Here is a 19,644-nt window from a genome sequence, read left to right as displayed (position 1 = left end):
GTTAATGGGATTACTGATGGGTTAATGGGATTATTGATGGATTGATGGGGTTATTGATGTGTTAATGGGATTATTGATGGGTTAATGGGATTATTGATGGGAGTAATGGGGTTATTGATGGGATTGATGGGATTATTGATGGGTTAATGGGGTTATTGATGGACTGATGGGATTATTGATGGGTTAATGGGATTATGGATGGATTGATGGGTTTATTAATGGGATTATTGATGGATTGATGGCCTTAACGATGGGATTATGGGACGATTGATGGGATTAATGATGGGATTATGGGATTAATGATGGGATTATGGGATTAATGATAGACGGAGGGGATTACTGATGGATCAGTGGTACTATTGATGCGTTAATGGAATAAATGACGGGATTAAGGATGCGATTAATGGGATTACGGATGGATTAATGGGATTATTGATTAAATGAAGCCCTAATAGCCGCAATTAAGGACATAACGAGGCCCGCGGCGGCCATCTTGGAACTCACTGCTGGACGCCACCGGGATAGGAGGGAAGTTGGGACCGTTAATGGGATTACTGATGGATTAATGGGATTATTGATGGATTGATGGGGTTATTGATGGGTTAATGGGACTATTGATGGGTTAATGGGATTATTGATGGGTTAATGGGGTTATTGATGGACTGATGGGATTATTGATGGATTGATGGGATTATTGATGGATTGATAGGATTACTGATAGATTGATGGGACTATTGATGGGTTAATGGGACTACTGATGGACTGATGGGATTATTGATGGGATTAGTGATGGGATTAATGGGATTATTGATAGATTAATGGGATTATAGATCAAATTAAAGCCTTATGAGCGTAATTAAGTATACGACGAAGCCCATGGCGGCCATCTTGGAACTCACTGCTGGACGCCACCGGGATAGAAGGGAAGTTGGGACCGTTAATGGGATTATGGATGGATTAATGGGATTATTGATGAAACGAAGCCCTAATAGCCACAATTAAGGACATAACGAGGCCCGCGGCGGCCATCTTGGAACTCACTGCTGGACGCCACCGGGATAGAAGGGAAGTTGGGACCGTTAATGGGATTACGGATGGATTGATGGCATTATTGATGGATTGATGGGATTATTGATGGGTTTAATGGGATTATTGATGGGTTAATGGGATTATTGATGGGTTAATGGGATTATTGATGGGATTGATGGGATTATTGATGGGTTAATGGGATTATTGATGGGTTAATTGGATTATTGATAGATTGATGGAATTATTGTTGGATTGATGGGATTACTGATGGGTTGATGGGATTATTGATGGATTGATGGGGTTATTAATGGGATTATTGATGGGTTAATGGGATTACTGATGGGATTAATGGGACTATTGATAGATTGATGGGACTATTGATGGGTTAATGGGATTATTGATGGGTTAATGGGATTATGGATGGATTGATGGCATTATTGATGGATTGATGGGACTATTGATGGGTTAATGGGATTATTGATGGGTTAATGGGATTATTGATGGGTTAATGGGATTATTGATGGATTGATGGCATTATTGATGGATTGATGGGACTAATGATGCGATGATGGAATAAACAATGGGATTAAGGATGCGATTAATGGGATTACGGATGGATTAATGGGATTATTGATGAAACGAAGCCCTAAAAGCCACAATTAAGGACATAACGAGGCCCGCGGCGGCCATCTTGGAACTCACTGCTGGACGCCACCGGGATAGAAGGAAAGGTGGGACCGTTAATGGGATTATTGATGGATTAATGGGATTATTGATGGATTGATGGGGTTATTGATGTGTTAATGGGATTATTGATGGGTTAATGGGATTATTGATGGGTTAATGGGATTATTGATGGGATTGATGGGATTATTGATGGGTTAATGGGATTATTGATGGGATTGATGGGGTTATTGATGGATTGATGGGATTACTGATGGGTTAATGGGATTACTGATGGGTTAATGGGGTTATTGATGGACTGATGGGATTATTGTTGGATTGATGGGATTACTGATGGGTTAATGGGATTATTGATGGATTGATGGGGTTATTAATGGGATTATTGATGGGTTAATGGGATTACTGATGGGATTAATGGGACTATTGATAGATTGATGGGACTATTGATGGGTTAATGGGATTACTGATGGGTTGATGGGATTATTGATAGATTGATGGGATTATTGATGGGTTAATGGGACTATTGATGGGTTGATGGGGTTATTGATGGGTTAATGGGGTTATTGATGGACTGATGGGATTATTGATGGGATTAGTGATGGGATTAATGGGATTATGGATAGATTAATGGGATTATAGATCAAATTAAAGCCTTATGAGCGTAATTAAGTATACGACGAAGCCCATGGCGGCCATCTTGGAACTCACTGCTGGACGCCACCGGGATAGAAGGGAAGTTGGGACCGTTAATGGGATTATGGATGGATTAATGGGATTATTGATGAAACGAAGCCCTAATAGCCACAATTAAGGACATAACGAGGCCCGCGGCGGCCATCTTGGAACTCACTGCTGGACGCCACCGGGATAGAAGGGAAGTCGGGACCGTTAATGGGATTACTGATGGATTAATGGGATTATTGATGGATTGATGGGGTTATTGATGTGTTAATGGGATTATTGATGGGTTAATAGGATTATTGATGGGTTAATGGGATTATTGATGGGATTGATGGGGTTATTGATGGGTTAATGGCATTATTGATGGGTTAATGGGATTATTGATGGGTTAATGGGACTATTGATAGATTGATGGGACTATTGATGGGTTAATGGGATTATTGATGGGTTAATGGGATTATTGATGGATTGATGGCATTATTGATGGATTGATGGGACTAATGATGCGATGATGGAATAAACAATGGGATTAAGGATGCGATTAATGGGATTACGGATGGATTAATGGGATTATTGATGAAACGAAGCCCTAATAGCCACAATTAAGTACAAAACGAGGCCCGCGGCGGCCATCTTGGAACTCACTGCTGGACGCCACCGGGATAGAAGCGAAGTTGGGACCGTTAATGGGATTATGGATGGATTAATGGGATTATTGATGAAACGAAGCCCTAATAGCCACAATTAAGTACATAACGAGGCCCGCGGCGGCCATCTTGGAACTCACTGCTGGACGCCACCGGGATAGAAGGGAAGTTGGGACCGTTAATGGGATTACTGATGGATTATTGGGATTATTGATGGATTGATGGGATTATTGATGGGTTTAATGGGATTATTGATGGGTTAATGGGATTATTGATGGGTTAATGGGATTATTGATGGGTTAATGGGATTATTGATGGATTGATGGCATTATTGATGGATTGATGGGACTAATGATGCGATGATGGAATAAACAATGGGATTAAGGATGGGATTAATGGGATTACGGATGGATTAATGGGATTATTGATGAAATGAAGCCCTAATAGCCACAATTAAGGACATAACGAGGCCCGCGGCGGCCATCTTGGAACTCACTGCTGGACGCCACCGGGATAGAAGGGAAGTTGGGACCGTTAATGGGATTACGGATGGATTGATGGCATTATTGATGGGTTAATGGGATTATTGATGGACTGATGCGATTATTGATGGGATTAGTGATGGGATTAATGGGATTATTGATAGATCAATGGGATTAAAGCCTTATAAGTGTAATTAAGTATACAACAAAGCCCATGGCGGCCATCTTGGAACTCACTGCTGGACGCCACCGGGATAGAAGCGAAGTTGGGACCGTTAATGGGATTATGGATGGATTAATGGGATTATTGATGAAACGAAGCCCTAATAGCCACAATTAAGTACATAACGAGGCCCGCGGCGGCCATCTTGGAACTCACTGCTGGACGCCACCGGGATAGAAGGGAAGTTGGGACCGTTAATGGGATTACTGATGGATTATTGGGATTATTGATGGATTGATGGGATTATTGATGGGTTTAATGGGATTATTGATGGGTTAATGGGATTATTGATGGGTTAATGGGATTATTGATGGGTTAATGGGATTATTGATGGATTGATGGCATTATTGATGGATTGATGGGACTAATGATGCGATGATGGAATAAACAATGGGATTAAGGATGGGATTAATGGGATTACGGATGGATTAATGGGATTATTGATGAAATGAAGCCCTAATAGCCACAATTAAGGACATAACGAGGCCCGCGGCGGCCATCTTGGAACTCACTGCTGGACGCCACCGGGATAGAAGGGAAGTTGGGACCGTTAATGGGATTACGGATGGATTGATGGCATTATTGATGGGTTAATGGGATTATTGATGGACTGATGCGATTATTGATGGGATTAGTGATGGGATTAATGGGATTATTGATAGATCAATGGGATTAAAGCCTTATAAGTGTAATTAAGTATACAACAAAGCCCATGGCGGCCATCTTGGAACTCACTGCTGGACGCCACCGGGATAGAAGGAAAGGTGGGACCGTTAATGGCATTATGGATGGATTAATGGGATTATTGATGAAATGAAGCCCTAATAGCCACAATTAAGGACATAACGAGGCCCGCGGCGGCCATCTTGGAACTCACTGCTGGACGCCACCGGGATAGGAGGGAAGGTGGGACCGTTAATGGGATTATTGATGGATTGATGGCATTATTGATGGGTTAATGGGATTATTGATGGACTGATGCGATTATTGATGGGATTAGTGATGGGATTAATGGGATTATTGATAGATTAATGGGATTAAAGCCTTATAACTGTAATAAAGTATACAACAAAGCCCACGGCGGCCATCTTGGAACTCACTGCTGGACGCCACCGGGATAGAAGCGAAGTTGGGACCGTTAATGGGATTATGGATGGATTAATGGGATTATTGATGAAACGAAGCCCTAATAGCCACAATTAAGGACATAACGAGGCCCGCGGCGGCCATCTTGGAACTCACTGCTGGACGCCACCGGGATAGAAGGGAAGTTGGCGGCTCCGGTTTCCGTAGCGCCGCTGTAGGCCTCAGCGGGAGCTCTACCGCCCGGTGGGTGTTGGATGGTCTGAACCGAATGGCCGTCGGTGGAGGAGAGGGAGGGCTGAGCTTCGAAGTCGGGGACGTATTCGTCCTTCACCAACAAACTGGACGGGGCTCCCCCCGAAAAAGAATAACATACGCACAAAGCCACTGGAACCCCCCGAATCTTCATTCACTCCTACTTTGCCACCCCAAAACAGCCCCAAAATGGCACTTTTGGACCCCAAAATGGTACTTTTCGACCCCAAAATGACACTCTTCGACCCCAAATCCCAAAAGAATGGCACTTTTTGACCCCAAATCCCAACAAAATGACACTTTTCGACCCCAAATAGCCCCAAAATGGCACTTTTTGATACCAAATAACGCCAAAATGGCACTTTTGGACCCCAAAATGCCTCTTTTCGACCCCAAATCTTCACTCACTCCCACTTTGCCACCCCAAAACAGCCCCAAAATGGCACTTCTGGACCCCAAAATGGTACTTTTCGAGCCCAAATCCCCCCAAAATGGCATTTTTGACCCCAAAATAGCACTTTTTGACCCCGAAATTCCCATTTTGGACCCCAAATAACCCAAAATGGCACTTTCTGGCCCCTAAATGGCACTTTTTGACCCCCAAATGGCACTTTTGGACCCCCAAATACCCCAAAATTCCACTTTTGGACCCCAAATACCACAAAAAAGGCACTTTTTGCCCCCAAAATGGCACTTTTTGACCCCCAAATAACCCCAAAATGGCACTTTTGGACCCCAAATCCCCCCAAAATTCCACTTTTGGACCCCAAAATGGCACTTTTGGACCCCCAAATAACCCCAAAATGGCACTTTTCGACCCCAAATCCCCCCCAAAATTCCCCTTTTTGACCCCAAAATGGCACTTTTGGACCCCAAAATGCCACTTTTCGACCCCAAATCTTCACTCACTCCCACTTTGCCACCCCAAAACAGCCCCAAAATGGCACTTTTGGACCCCAAAATGGTACTTTTCGAGCCCAAATCCCCCCAAAATGGCATTTTTTGACACCAAATCCCCCCAAAATGGGATTTTTGACCCCAAAAAGGCACTTTTTGACCCCAGTAACCCCCAAAATTCCACTTTTGGACGCCAAATACCCCAAAAAAGGCACTTTTTGACCCCAAAAATGGCACTTTTGGACCCCAAACCTCCCCAAAATTCCCCTTTTGGACCCCAAATAACCCCAAAATGGTACTTTCTGGCCCCAAAATGGCACTTTTGGACCCCAAAATGCCACTTTTCGACCCCAAATCCCCCCCAAATTCCCCTTTTTGACCCCAAAATGGCACTTTTTGACCCCAAAATGCCACATTTCGACCCCAAATCCCCCCCAAATTCCCCTTTTTGACCCCAAAATGGCACTTTTTGACCCCAAAATTCCCCTTTTTCACCCCAAATACCCCCAAAATGGTTCTTTTGGACCCCAAAATGCCACTTTTTGACCCCAAATTCCCCTTTTGGACCCCAAATACCCCCCAAAATTCCACTTTTTGCCCCCAAAATGGCACTTTTTGACCCCCAAATAACCCCAAAATGGCACTTTTCAACCCCAAATCCCCCCCAAATTCCCCTTTTTGACCCCCAAATGGCACTTTTGGGCCCCAAAATGCCTCTTTTCGACCCCAAATCTTCACTCAGTCCCACTTTGCCACCCCAAAACAGCCCCAAAATGGCACTTTTGGACCCCAAAATGGTACTTTTCGAGCCCAAATCCCCCCAAAATGGCATTTTTTGACACCAAATCCCCCCAAAATGGAATTTTTGACCCCAAAATGGCACTTTTGGACCCCCAAATAACCCCAAAATGGCACTTTTCGACCCCAAATCCCCCCAAAATTCCCCTTTTTGACCCCAAAATGGCACTTTTGGGCCCCAAAATGCCTCTTTTCGACCCCAAATCTTCACTCAGTCCCACTTTGCCACCCCAAAACAGCCCCAAAATGGCACTTTTGGACCCCAAAATGGTACTTTTCGAGCCCAAATCCCCCCAAAATGGCATTTTTTGACACCAAATCCCCCCAAAATGGGATTTTTGACCCCAAAATGGCACTTTTGGACCCCCAAATAACCCCAAAATTCCCCTTTTTGACCCCAAAATGGCACTTTTCGACCCCAAAATGACACTCTTCGACCCCAAATCCTCAAAAAATGGCACTTTTTGACACCAAATCCCCCCAGAATTCCCTTTTTTGACCCCAAATAACCCCAAAATGGCACTTTTGGACCCCAAAATTCCCCTTTTTGACCCCAAAATGGCACTTTTGGACCCCAAATTCCCCTTTTGGACCCCAAATACCCCCAAAATGGCACTTTCGGACCCCAAAATGGCACTTTTGGACCCCAAAATGCCACTTTTCGACCCCAAATCCCCCCCAAATTCCCCTTTTTGACCCCAAAATGGCACTTTTTGACCCCAAAATTCCCCTTTTTCACCCCAAATACCCCCAAAATGGTTCTTTTGGACCCCAAAATGCCACTTTTTGACCCCAAATTCCCCTTTTGGACCCCAAATACCCCCCAAAATTCCACTTTTTGACCCCAAAATGGCACTTTTTGACCCCAGTAACCCCCAAAATTCCACTTTTGGACCCCAAATACCCCAAAAAAGGCACTTTTTAACCCCAAAAATGGCACTTTTGGACCCCAAATAGCCCCAAAATTCCCCTTTTGGACCCCAAATAACCCCAAAATGGTACTTTCTGGCCCCAAAATGGCACTTTTGGACCCCAAAATGCCACTTTTCGACCCCAAATTCCCCTTTTTGACCCCAAAATGGCACTTTTTGACCCCAAAATTCCCCTTTTGGACCCCAAATACCCCCCAAAATTTCACTTCTTGACCCCAAATTCCCCCAAAATTCCCATTTTGGACCCCAAATAACCAAAAACTGCACTTTTGACCCCAAATACCCCAAAAATGACACTTTTGGACCCCAAATCCCCCCCAAAATTCCCCTTTTCTACCCCAAATAACCCCAAAATGGCACTTTTGGACCCCAAAATTCCCCTTTTTGACCCCAAAATTCCCCTTTTGGACCCCAAATACCCCAAAATGGCACTTTTGGACCCCAAAATTCCCCTTTTAGACCCCAAATAACCCCAAAATGGCCCTTTTTGATTCCAAAATTCCCCTTTTTGACCCCAAATCCCCCCCAAAATTCCACTTTTTGACCCCAAAATGGCACTTTTGGACCCCAAATCCCCCCCAAAAATTCCCTTTTGGACCCCAAATAACCCCAAAATGGCACTTTTGGACCCCAAAATTCCCCTTTTGGACCCCAAATAACCCCAAAATTCCACTTTTCCACCGCAAAGAGCCCCAAAATGGGGTTTTTCACCCCAAAATGGCACTTTTGGACCCCAAAATGCCACTTTTCGACCCCAAATCTTCACTCAGTCCCACTTTGCCACCCCAAAACAGCCCCAAAATGGCACTTTTGGACCCCAAAATGGTACTTTTCGAGCCCAAATCCCCCCAAAATGGCATTTTTTGACACCAAATCCCCCCAAAATGGGATTTTTGACCCCAAAATGGCACTTTTTGACCCCAATAACCCCCAAAATTCCACTTTTGGACCCCAAATACCCCAAAAAAGGCACTTTTGGACCCCAAAATGGCACTTTTGGACCCCAAATCCCCCCCAAATTCCCCTTTTTGACCCCAAATAACCCCAAAATGGCACTTTTTGATTCCAAAATTCCCCTTTTTGACCCCAAATCCCCCCCAAAATTCCCCTTTTTGACCCCAAAATTCCCCTTTTTCACCCCAAATACCCCCAAAATGGTTCTTTTTGACCCCAGAATTCCCCTTTTAGACCCCAAATACCCCAAAAAAAGGGCACTTTTGGACCCCAAAATGGCACTTTTGGACCCCAAACCCCTCCCAAAATTCCCCTTTTTGACCCCAAATAACCCCAAAATGGCACTTTTGGACCCCAAAATGGCACTTTTTGAGCCCAAAATGGCACTTTTGGGCCCCAAAATTCCCCTTTTGGACCCCAAATCCCCCCCAAAAATGGCACTTTCTGACCCCAAAATGGCACTTTTCGACCCCAAACCCCCCCAAAATTCCCCTCTTTGACCCCAAATAACCCAAAAAAGGCACTTTTCGACCCCAAAATTCCCCTTTTTGGCCCCAAAATTCCCCTTTTGGACCCCAAATCCCCCCAAAATTCCCCTTTTTGACTCCAAAATGGCGCTTTTGGACCCAAATCCCCCCCAAAATTCCCCTTTTTGACCCCAAATAACCCAAAAAAGGCACTTTTGGACCCCAAAATGGCACTTTTTGGCCCCAAAATTCCCCTTTTGGACCCCAAATAACCCCAAAATGGCACTTCGGGACCCCAAAATTCCCCTTTTGGACCCCAAATCCCCCCAAAATTCCCCTTTTTGACCCCAAATACCCCAAAAATGGCACTTTCTGACCCCAAAATGGCACTTTTTGACCCCAAATCCCCCCCAAAATTCCCCTTTTTGACCCCAAAATGGCACTTTTGGACCCCAAATTCGGCCCCAAAAGCCCTTTTTGACCCCCCAAAAACCCCATTATTACCCCCATTCCTCACCAGAGCTCTGCAGGGTCAGCCCGGACAGATCTGCAATGGGAACACAGCCATTAACGGCCTTATTAATGCCATTAATAGCCTTATTAATCCACTAATAACACTGTTAACAGCCGTACTACCAAAACAACTGACACTAATAGCGCTATTAATCAGCTAATAGGGGGATTAATGGGATTATTAATGGCTTAATGAGCCTATTAGTATGCCTAATAGGCATACAGACGGCACTAATAGCGTTATTAATGAGCTAATAGTGAGATTAATACCATTAGTAATACATTAAGAGTGCTATCGATGGCATTAATACCAATAGAAATAGAACTAATGGCATTATAAGAGGGTTAATAGTGAGATTAATGGGATTATTAATGGACTAATGGGGCTATTAATGCAAGTTATCGAACTATAGGTGCAATTAATAGCATTATTAGTCAGATTGGCACAATTATTAATGGATTAACGGGGTTATTGATGGCATTAATAGGAATACAAATGGAATTAATAGCATTATTGAGGGGTTAATAGTGAGATTAATAGGATTATTAATGGCTTAATGAGGCTATTAGTATGGTTAATAGGCATACAGACGGCACTAATAACGTTATTAATGGGCTAATAGTGGGATTAATATGATTTTTAATACATTAATAGGGTTATTAATGGCATTAATAAGAATAAAGATGAAATTAATACCATTATTGATAAGTTAATAATAAGTTTAATACTATTATTAGTGAATTAATTGAGTTATTAGGAGCATTAATAGCAAACCAAATAGCATTAATGACATTATGGATGGATTAATAATGACATTCATGGGATCATTAATGGATTAATAGCACTCCTGATGTATTATTAACGGATTGGTGGGGCTATTAATGGAATTAATAGGATTATTAATTGGATTAATTGGGGTATTAGAAGGATTAATGGGGCTATTAATGGCATTAATCAGAGTATAAATGGGATCAGTGAGGTTATTAATGCGCTAAAGGGGTTATTAATGGCATTGATTGAATTATTAATGGATTAATGGGGCTATTAATGGGGTTATTAATGGGATTAATAGGGTTATTAATGAGCTAATGGGATTATTATTGCGATTATTGGGGTTATTCATAGCATTAATGAAGTTATTAATGGTATTAACTGAACTATTAATGGGACCACTGGGTAACTAATAGGATTCATGGGGCTATTAATGGCATTGATGGGGTTATTAATGGGATTAATGAGGCTATTAGTGGGATTAATGGGGTTATTAATGGGCTTAATGGGTTCTTAATGGAGCGGAATGGGAATGGGGTTGGAAGGAAAACGTGGAGTGGAATCGGAGCGGAAATGGAATGGGATTCAATGGGGCTCAATGGGATCCAATGGGATTCAATGGGGTTCAATGGGATCCAATGGGGCTCAATGGGGGTCAATGGGGCTCAGTGGGGTTCAATGGGAGTCAATGGGGGGGGGAAAACGTGGAGTGGAATCGGAGCTGAAATGGAATGGGATTCAATGGCGCTCAATGGGATTCAATGGGGGTCAATGGGGGTCAATGGGGGTCAATGGGATCCAATGGGATTCAATGGGGTTCAATGGGATCCAATGGGGGTCAATGGGATCCAATGGGAGTCAATGGGGGGGGAAAACGTGGAGTGGAACCGGAGCTGAAATGGAATGGGATTCAATGGGGGTCAATGGGATCCAATGGGATTCAATGGGGCTCAATGGGGTTCAATGGGGGTCAATGCGATCCAATGGGGTTTAATGGGGGGGGAAAACGTGGAGTGGAATCGGAGCGGGAATGGAATGGGATTCAATGGGGCTCAATGGGATCCAATGGGATTCAATGGGGTTCAATGGGATCCAATGGGATTCAATGGGGGTCAATGGGGCTCAGTGGGGTTCAATGGGAGTCAATGGGGGGGGAAAACGTGGAGTGGAATCGGAGCTGAAATGGAATGGGATTCAATGAGATCCAATGGGATTCAATGGGGTCCAATGGGATCCAATGGGATCCAATGGGATTCAATGGGGCTCAATGGGGTTCAATGGGGGTCAATGGGGGTCAATGGGATCCAATGGGAGTCAATGGGGGTCAATGGGGCTCAGTGGGGTTCAATGGGAGTCAATGGGGGGGGAAAACGTGGAGTGGAATCGGAGCTGAAATGGAATGGGATTCAGTGGGGCTCAGTGGGATCCAATGGGATTCAATGGGGGTCAATGGGGCTCAGTGGGGTTCAATGGGAGTCAATGGGGGGGGAAAACGTGGAGTGGAATCGGAGCTGAAATGGAATGGGATTCAATGGGGCTCAATGGGATCCAATGGGATTCAATGGGGTTCAATGGGATCCAATGGGATCCAATGGGGCTCAATGGGGTTCAATGGGAGTCAATGGGGGGGGAAAACGTGGAGTGGAATCGGAGCTGAAATGGAATGGGATTCAATGAGATCCAATGGGATTCAATGGGGTCCAATGGGATCCAATGGGATTCAATGGGGCTCAATGGGGTTCAATGGGAGTCAATGGGGGGGGAAAACGTGGAGTGGAATCGGAGCTGAAATGGAATGGGATTCAATGGCGCTCAATGGGATTCAATGGGGGTCAATGGGGGTCAATGGGAGTCAATGGGATCCAATGGGATTCAATGGGGTTCAATGGGATTCAATGGGGTTCAATGGGGGGGGAAAATGTGGAGTGGAATCGGAGCGGGAATGGAATGGGATTCAATGGGGCTCAATGGGATCCAATGGGATTCAATGGGGTTCAATGGGATCCAATGGGATTCAATGGGGGTCAATGGGGCTCAGTGGGGTTCAATGGGAGTCAATGGGGGGGGGAAAACGTGGAGTGGAATCGGAGCTGAAATGGAATGGGATTCAATGAGATCCAATGGGATTCAATGGGGGTCAATGGGGGTCAATGGGGGTCAATGGGATCCAATGGGATTCAATGGGGTTCAATGGGATCCAATGGGGGTCAATGGGATCCAATGGGAGTCAATGGGGGGGGAAAACGTGGAGTGGAACCGGAGCTGAAATGGAATGGGATTCAATGGGGGTCAATGGGATCCAATGGGATTCAATGGGGCTCAATGGGGTTCAATGGGGGTCAATGCGATCCAATGGGGTTTAATGGGGGGGGAAAACGTGGAGTGGAATCGGAGCGGGAATGGAATGGGATTCAATGGGGCTCAATGGGATCCAATGGGATTCAATGGGGTTCAATGGGATCCAATGGGATTCAATGGGGGTCAATGGGGCTCAGTGGGGTTCAATGGGAGTCAATGGGGGGGGAAAACGTGGAGTGGAATCGGAGCTGAAATGGAATGGGATTCAATGGCGCTCAATGGGATTCAATGGGGGTCAATGGGGGTCAATGGGAGTCAATGGGATCCAATGGGATTCAATGGGGGTCAATGGGAGTCAATGGGATCCAATGGGATTCAATGGGGCTCAATGGGGTTCAATGGGAGTCAATGGGGGGGGAAAACGTGGAGTGGAATCGGAGCTGAAATGGAATGGGATTCAATGGCGCTCAATGGGATTCAATGGGGGTCAATGGGGGTCAATGGGAGTCAATGGGATCCAATGGGATTCAATGGGGTTCAATGGGATTCAATGGGGTTTAATGGGGGGGGAAAACGTGGAGTGGAATCGGAGCGGGAATGGAATGGGATTCAATGGGGCTCAATGGGATCCAATGGGAGTCAATGGGGGGGAAAACGTGGAGTGGAATCGGAGCGGGAATGGAATGGGATTCAATGGGGGTCAATGGGATCCAATGGGGGTCAATGGGGGTCAATGGGAGTCAATGGGATCCAATGGGATTCAATGGGGTTCAATGGGATCCAATGGGATTCAATGGGGCTCAATGGGGGGGGAAAACGTGGAGTGGAATCGGAGCGGGAATGGAATGGGATTCAATGGGGCTCAATGGGATCCAATGGGATTCAATGGGGCTCAATGGGGGGGGAAAACGTGGAGTGGAATCGGAGCTGAAATGGAATGGGATTCAATGGCGCTCAATGGGATTCAATGGGGGTCAATGGGGGTCAATGGGATCCAATGGCAGTCAATGGGATCCAATGGGATTCAATAGGGTTCAATGGGATCCAATGGGATTCAGTGGGGTTCAATGCGTTTTAATGGGGCTCAATGGGGTAAAAGGGGATTCAATGGGATTCAATGGGATTCAGTGGGGTTCAGTGGGGTTTAATGGGATTGAATGGGGTTCAATGGGGTTAAATGGGGCTCAGTGGGGTTCAATGGGGTTTAATGGGGTTCAATGGGGCTCAGTGGGGTTCAATGGGGTTCAGTGGGGTTTAATGGGGTTCAATGGGGTTCAGTGGGGCTCAATGGGATCCAATGGGATCCAATTGGATTCAATGGGGCTCAATGGGATTCAATGGGGGTCAATGGGATCCAATGGGATTCAATGGGGGTCAATGGGGCTCAATGGGATTTAATGGGGTTCAGTGGGGCTCAATGGGATTCAGGGGGGTTCAATGGGATCCAATGGGGTTTAATGGGGCTCAATGGGATTCAATGGGGCTCAATGGGGCTCAATGGGATTCAATGGGACTCAATGGGGTTCAATGGGGCTCAATAGGATCCAATGGGGTTCAATGGGGTAAAAGGGGATTCAATGGGGTTCAATAGGGGTCAATGGGATTTAATGGGGTTCAATGGGGCTCAATGGGATTCAATGGGGGTCAATGGGATCCAATGGGATTCAATGGGGGTCAATGGGGCTCAATGGGATTTAATGGGGTTCAGTGGGGCTCAATGGGATTCAGGGGGGTTCAATGGGATCCAATGGGGTTTAATGGGGTTCAGTGGGATTCAATGGGGCTCAATGGGGGTCAATGGGGCTCAATGGGGTTCAGTGGGATTCAATGGGGTTCAATGGGGCTCAATGGGGTAAAAGGGGATTCAATGGGGTTCAATGGGAATGGGAGGGGAAGGAAAACCTGGGGTGGAATTGGGGTGGGAATGGGATGGGGGATCCTACGGGGGATCCTATGGGGGAATGGGGGTTCCTATGGGGGAATGGGGGTTTCTATGGGATAGTGGGTGATCCTATGAGGTAATATGGGAATACAATGGGGTAATTGGGGATGGAATGGGGACTCAGTGGGGTAACGAAGGATCCTATGGGATAATGGGGGATCCTATGGGGTAATGGGGGTTTCTATGGGGGAATGGGACATCCTATGGGGGATCCTATGGGGGAATGGGGGATCCTATGGGGCAATGGGGGATCCTATGGCATAACGGGGGACTGAATGGGGGATCCTATGGGGTATTGTGGGATAGAATGGGGGATCCTATTGGGGAGTCTATGGGGGAATGGGGGATCCTATGGGGCAATGGGGGTTCCTATGGGGTAAGATGGGTTGAAATGAGGAATTCTATGGGGCAATGGGGGATCCTATGGGGTAATAGGGTCTGGAATGTGGGATCCTATGGGGTAATAGAGAGACCCTATGGGTTAATGGAGGATCCTATGGAATAATGGGGGATCCTATGGAGTAATGCGGGCTGGAATGGGGGATTCTATGGGGCAATGGGGGATCCTATGGGGGAATATAGGAACTCAGTGGGGGATCCTATGGGGCAATGGGCGATCCTATACACTAACACGCCATCCTACGTGCTACAACAGCAGCCCCCCAACCCCCCATAAAACCCCCATAAACCCCCCAAACCCCCATAAAACCCCCCCAATCCCCCATAACCCCCCATAAACTTCCCTCAAACCACATAAACCCCCCCCAAAACCCCATAATCCCCATAACCCCTCACCAATTCCCCATAACCTCCCCATAAACCCCCCATAAAACCCCATAACCCCCCCAAACCTCCCATAAACCCCCCTTAAAGCCCATAAAAAACCCCAAATCCTCACCATAAAACCCCATAACCCCATAAACCCCCCATAACCCCCCATAACCCCCTCATAATACACCATAAAAGCCCCCAGAAACCCCCATTATTCCCCCCCCAATCCACCATAAACGCCCATAGAACCCCATAACCCCCCATAAACCCCCATAACCCCCCATAAACCCCCATAGAACCCCATAACGCCCCATTACTCCTAATATCCCCCCAATCCCCCATAACCCCCCACAAAACCCCACAAAACCTCACCATAGAACCCCATAATCCCCTCATAAACCCCCATAGGCCCCCATATTCCCCCATAGAACCCCATAGGCCCCCATAAACCCCCATAACCCCCCATAAACACCCATAGAACCCCATAACCCCCCATAGAACTCCATAGGCCCCCATAGAACCCCATAGGCCCCCAAATCCCCCCTCAGTCCCCCATATTCCCCCATAGTCCCCCATAAACCCCCCATAGAACCCCATATAAACCCCCCATAGTCCCCCATAGAACCCCATAGGCCCCCATATAAACCCCCATAGTCCCCCATAGAACCCCATAACCCCCCATAGAACCCCATTTCCCCCCCCCAGTCCCCCATAAACCCCCCATAGAACCCCATAGGCCCCCATAGAACCCCATAACCCCCCATAAACCCCCAGAAAACCCCATAGGCCCCCATTACCCCCCATAACCACCCATAAACCCCGCATAGAACCCCATAGACCCCCATTATCCCCCCCCAGTCCCCCATAAACCCCCCATATAAACCCCCCATAGAACCCCATAGGCCCCCATATAAACCCCGCATAGAACCCCATAACCCCCCATAGGCCCCCATAGTCCCCCATTATCCCCCCCCAGTCCCCCATAAACCCCCCATAACCCCCCATAAACCCCCATAGAACCCCATAGGCCCCCATATTCCCCCATAGGCCCCCATATTCCCCCATAGTCCCCCATAAACCCCCATAGAACCCCATATCAACCCCCCATATTCCCCCATAGAACTCCATAGGCCCCCATTGTCCCCCCATAACCCCCCATAAACTCCCATAGGCCCCCATTATCCCCCCTCAGTCCCCCGTAAACCCCCCATAACCCCCCATAGAACCCCATAACCCCCCAGAAACCCCCCATAGAACCCCATAACCCCCCATAAACCCCTCATAACCCCCCATAGAACCCCCCCATAACCCCCCATAGTCCCCCATAGAACCCCATAAACCCCCCATAAACCCCCATAAAACCCCATAGAACCCCATAGGGCCCCATATTCCCCCATAACCCCCCATAGAACCCCACAGACCCCCATTTTCCCCCCCCAGTCCCCCATAAACCCCCATAGAACCCCATAGGCCCCCATATTCCCCCATAGTCCCCCATATTCCCCCATAGTCCCCCATAGAACCCCATATCAACCCCCCATAGTCCCCCATGGAACCCCATAGGCCCCCATTGTCCCCCCATAACCCCCCATAACCCCCCATAGGCCCCCATAGAACCCCATAGGCCCCCATAGAACCCCATAGGCCCCCATATTCCCCCTCAGTCCCCCATAGGCCCCCGTATTCCCCCATAAACCCCCCATAGAACCCCATATAAACCCCCCATAGTCCCCCATAACCCCCCATAAACCCCCATAGAGCCCCATAGGCCCCCATAACCCCCCATAAACCCCCATAGAACCCCATAGGCCCCCATATTCCCCCATAACCCCCCATGGAACCCCATGGGTCCCCATATTCCCTCATAGACTCCCATATTCCCCCATATTCCCCCATAGAGCCCCATAGATCCCCATAGTCCCCCATAGAACCCCATAACCCCCCATAGAACCCCATAGACCCCCATAGAACCCCATAGTCCCCCATAGAACCCCATAGTCCCCCCTATTCCCCCATAGACCCCCATTATCCCCCCATAAACCGCCATAGAACCCCCATATAAACCCCCATAGGCCCCCATAGTCCCCATAGTCCCCCATAGACCCCCATAGTCCCCCCTATTCCCCCATAGGCCCCCATATAAACCCCCCATAGTCCCCCATAGTCCCCGATAGAACCCCATAGGCCCCCATATTCCCCCATATTCCCCCATAGGCCCCCATATAAACCCCCATAGTCCCCCATAGAACCCCATAACCCCCCATAGAACCCCATATAAACCCCGCATAGTCCCCCATAGAACCCCATTGAACCCCATAGGCCCCCATAGAACCCCATAGACCCCCATTATCCCCCCTCATAACCCCCCCATAAACCCCCATAGAACCCCATAGGCCCCCATAGTCCCCCATAGAACCCCATAAACCCCCATAAACCCCCCATAGGCCCCCATAACCCCCCATAAACCCCCATAGAACCCCATATTCCCCCATATTCCCCCATAGGCCCCCATAGAACCCCCATAGAACCCCATAACCCCCCATTATCCCCCCCCAGTCCCCCATAAACCCCCATAGAACCCCATAGACCCCCATTATCCCCCCCCAGTCCCCCGTAAACCCCCCATAGTCCCCCATAGTCCCCCATAGAGCCCCATAAAACCCCATAGACCCCCATTATCCCCCCCCCAGTCCCCCATAGGCCCCCATAGAACCCGATAGGCCCCCATATAAACCCCCCATAGTCCCCCATAGAGCCCCATAGACTCCCATAGTCCCCCATATTCCCGCATAGTCCCCCATAGTCCCCCATAGAACCCCATAGCCCCCCATAAACCCCCATAGAACCCCATAGAACCCCATAACCCCCCATTATCCCCCCATAAACCGCCATAAAACCCCCATATAAACCCCCATAGTCCCCCATAGAACCCCATAGAACCCCATAGGCCCCCATATAAACCCCCCATAGTCCCCCATAGGCCCCCATAGAACCCCATAAAGCCCCATAGACCCCCATAGAACTCCATAGGCCCCCATAGAACCCCATTGTCACCCCATAAACCCCCATAGGCCCCCATAGAACCCCATAGGCCCCAATATAAACCCCGATAGTCCCCCATAGACTCCCATAGACCCCCATAGTCCCCCATAGACCCCCATATTCCCCCATATTCCCCCATAGGCCCCCATATAAACCCCGCATAGTCCCCCATAGACCCCCATATTCCCCCATAGAACCCCATAGGCCCCCATATAAACCCCCATAGATCCCCATAGAGCCCCATAGAACCCCATAAAGCCCCATAGACCCCCATAGTCCCCCATAGACCCCCATAGAACCCCATAACCCCCCATAAACCCCCGCCATAAACCCCCATAGAACCCCATAACCCCCCATTATCCTCCCCCAGTCCCCCATAAACCCGCATAGAACCCCATAGGCCCCCATTACCCCCCATAGCCCCCCATAGCCCCCCATATCCCCCCCTATCCTCACCGATGCCGGGCGAGACGACCCTCTCATAGTGATACGGATTGACACACACGCTATCGCACTTGAGATCGAAGGCGTACTGGCAATACTTGACGTGCTTCAACTCGTTCTTATGCAGGTCGGGCCAACGCCACAGGCGGGCGTAGATGACGTGAGGGAAGCCTTTCCTCCCCGCCACCTGCAGCCGCCCGTCCAACGTCCGTTGGATGGTCACGCATTTACTCGGGTGGGCGCCGTTGGTGGTGATGGCGGCGATGAGCGAATCCAGCTCGTCTTTCTTCTCCTTCAGCTTCTTCACCAGGCTCTCGATGGCCCGCTTGGCGAACGTCTCGCTCTCGCCCCCCTGCCGGTGACACATGAGGCTGTGGACGATGCTGAGGCAAGCGTCGTTGCTGCTCGGCGGGTTGGAAATGGACATGGCGGCGGAGGGACGGCGAGGCCCGAACGGAAGGCCCGAGGCCGCACGGAGAGGCGACGCGGCCCCCGGGGATGGAGGAGGGGGGCTTCCGGGGGAAGGGGAGGGACTTCCGGGCGGTGGGAGCAGTGCGCATGCGGAACATCCGGGCATTCGGATGCGACTTCCGGTATAAGGGAGCAGGGCGCATGCGCAACATACGGGCATTGGGAAGCGACTTCCGGTATGCGGGAGCACAGCGCATGCGCGATATCCGGGCATTCGCAGGCGACTTCCGGTTTTACGGAGCAAAGCGCATGCGCGATA

At 48.2% G+C, this 19,644-nt stretch overlaps 1 protein-coding gene across 1 annotated transcript in view; it reads right to left on the bottom strand.

Moving 5' to 3' along the window:
* The window catches only part of LOC121108220 (SMAD family member 4), a 47,192-nt gene extending 27,778 nt beyond the window's left edge, over positions 1-19,414 (bottom strand). The window contains exons 1-3 of the mRNA XM_040655272.2: positions 18,927-19,414; positions 9,650-9,679; positions 4,989-5,180 (exon numbers count right to left, since the gene is read on the bottom strand). Of these exons, the coding sequence (XP_040511206.1) occupies positions 4,989-5,180; positions 9,650-9,679; positions 18,927-19,341 (637 nt within the window). The 5' untranslated portion in view covers positions 19,342-19,414. The remainder of the gene's footprint in view (positions 1-4,988; positions 5,181-9,649; positions 9,680-18,926) is intronic.
* Positions 19,415-19,644: the final 230 nt, after the last annotated feature.

Source organism: Gallus gallus, chromosome W (assembly GCF_016699485.2).
Source record: "Gallus gallus isolate bGalGal1 chromosome W, bGalGal1.mat.broiler.GRCg7b, whole genome shotgun sequence".
NCBI classification, from domain to species: Eukaryota; Metazoa; Chordata; class Aves; order Galliformes; family Phasianidae; genus Gallus; species Gallus gallus.
The sequence above is the reverse complement of the archived record's forward strand: the minus strand, read 5'-3'. Positions and strand labels throughout refer to the sequence as shown.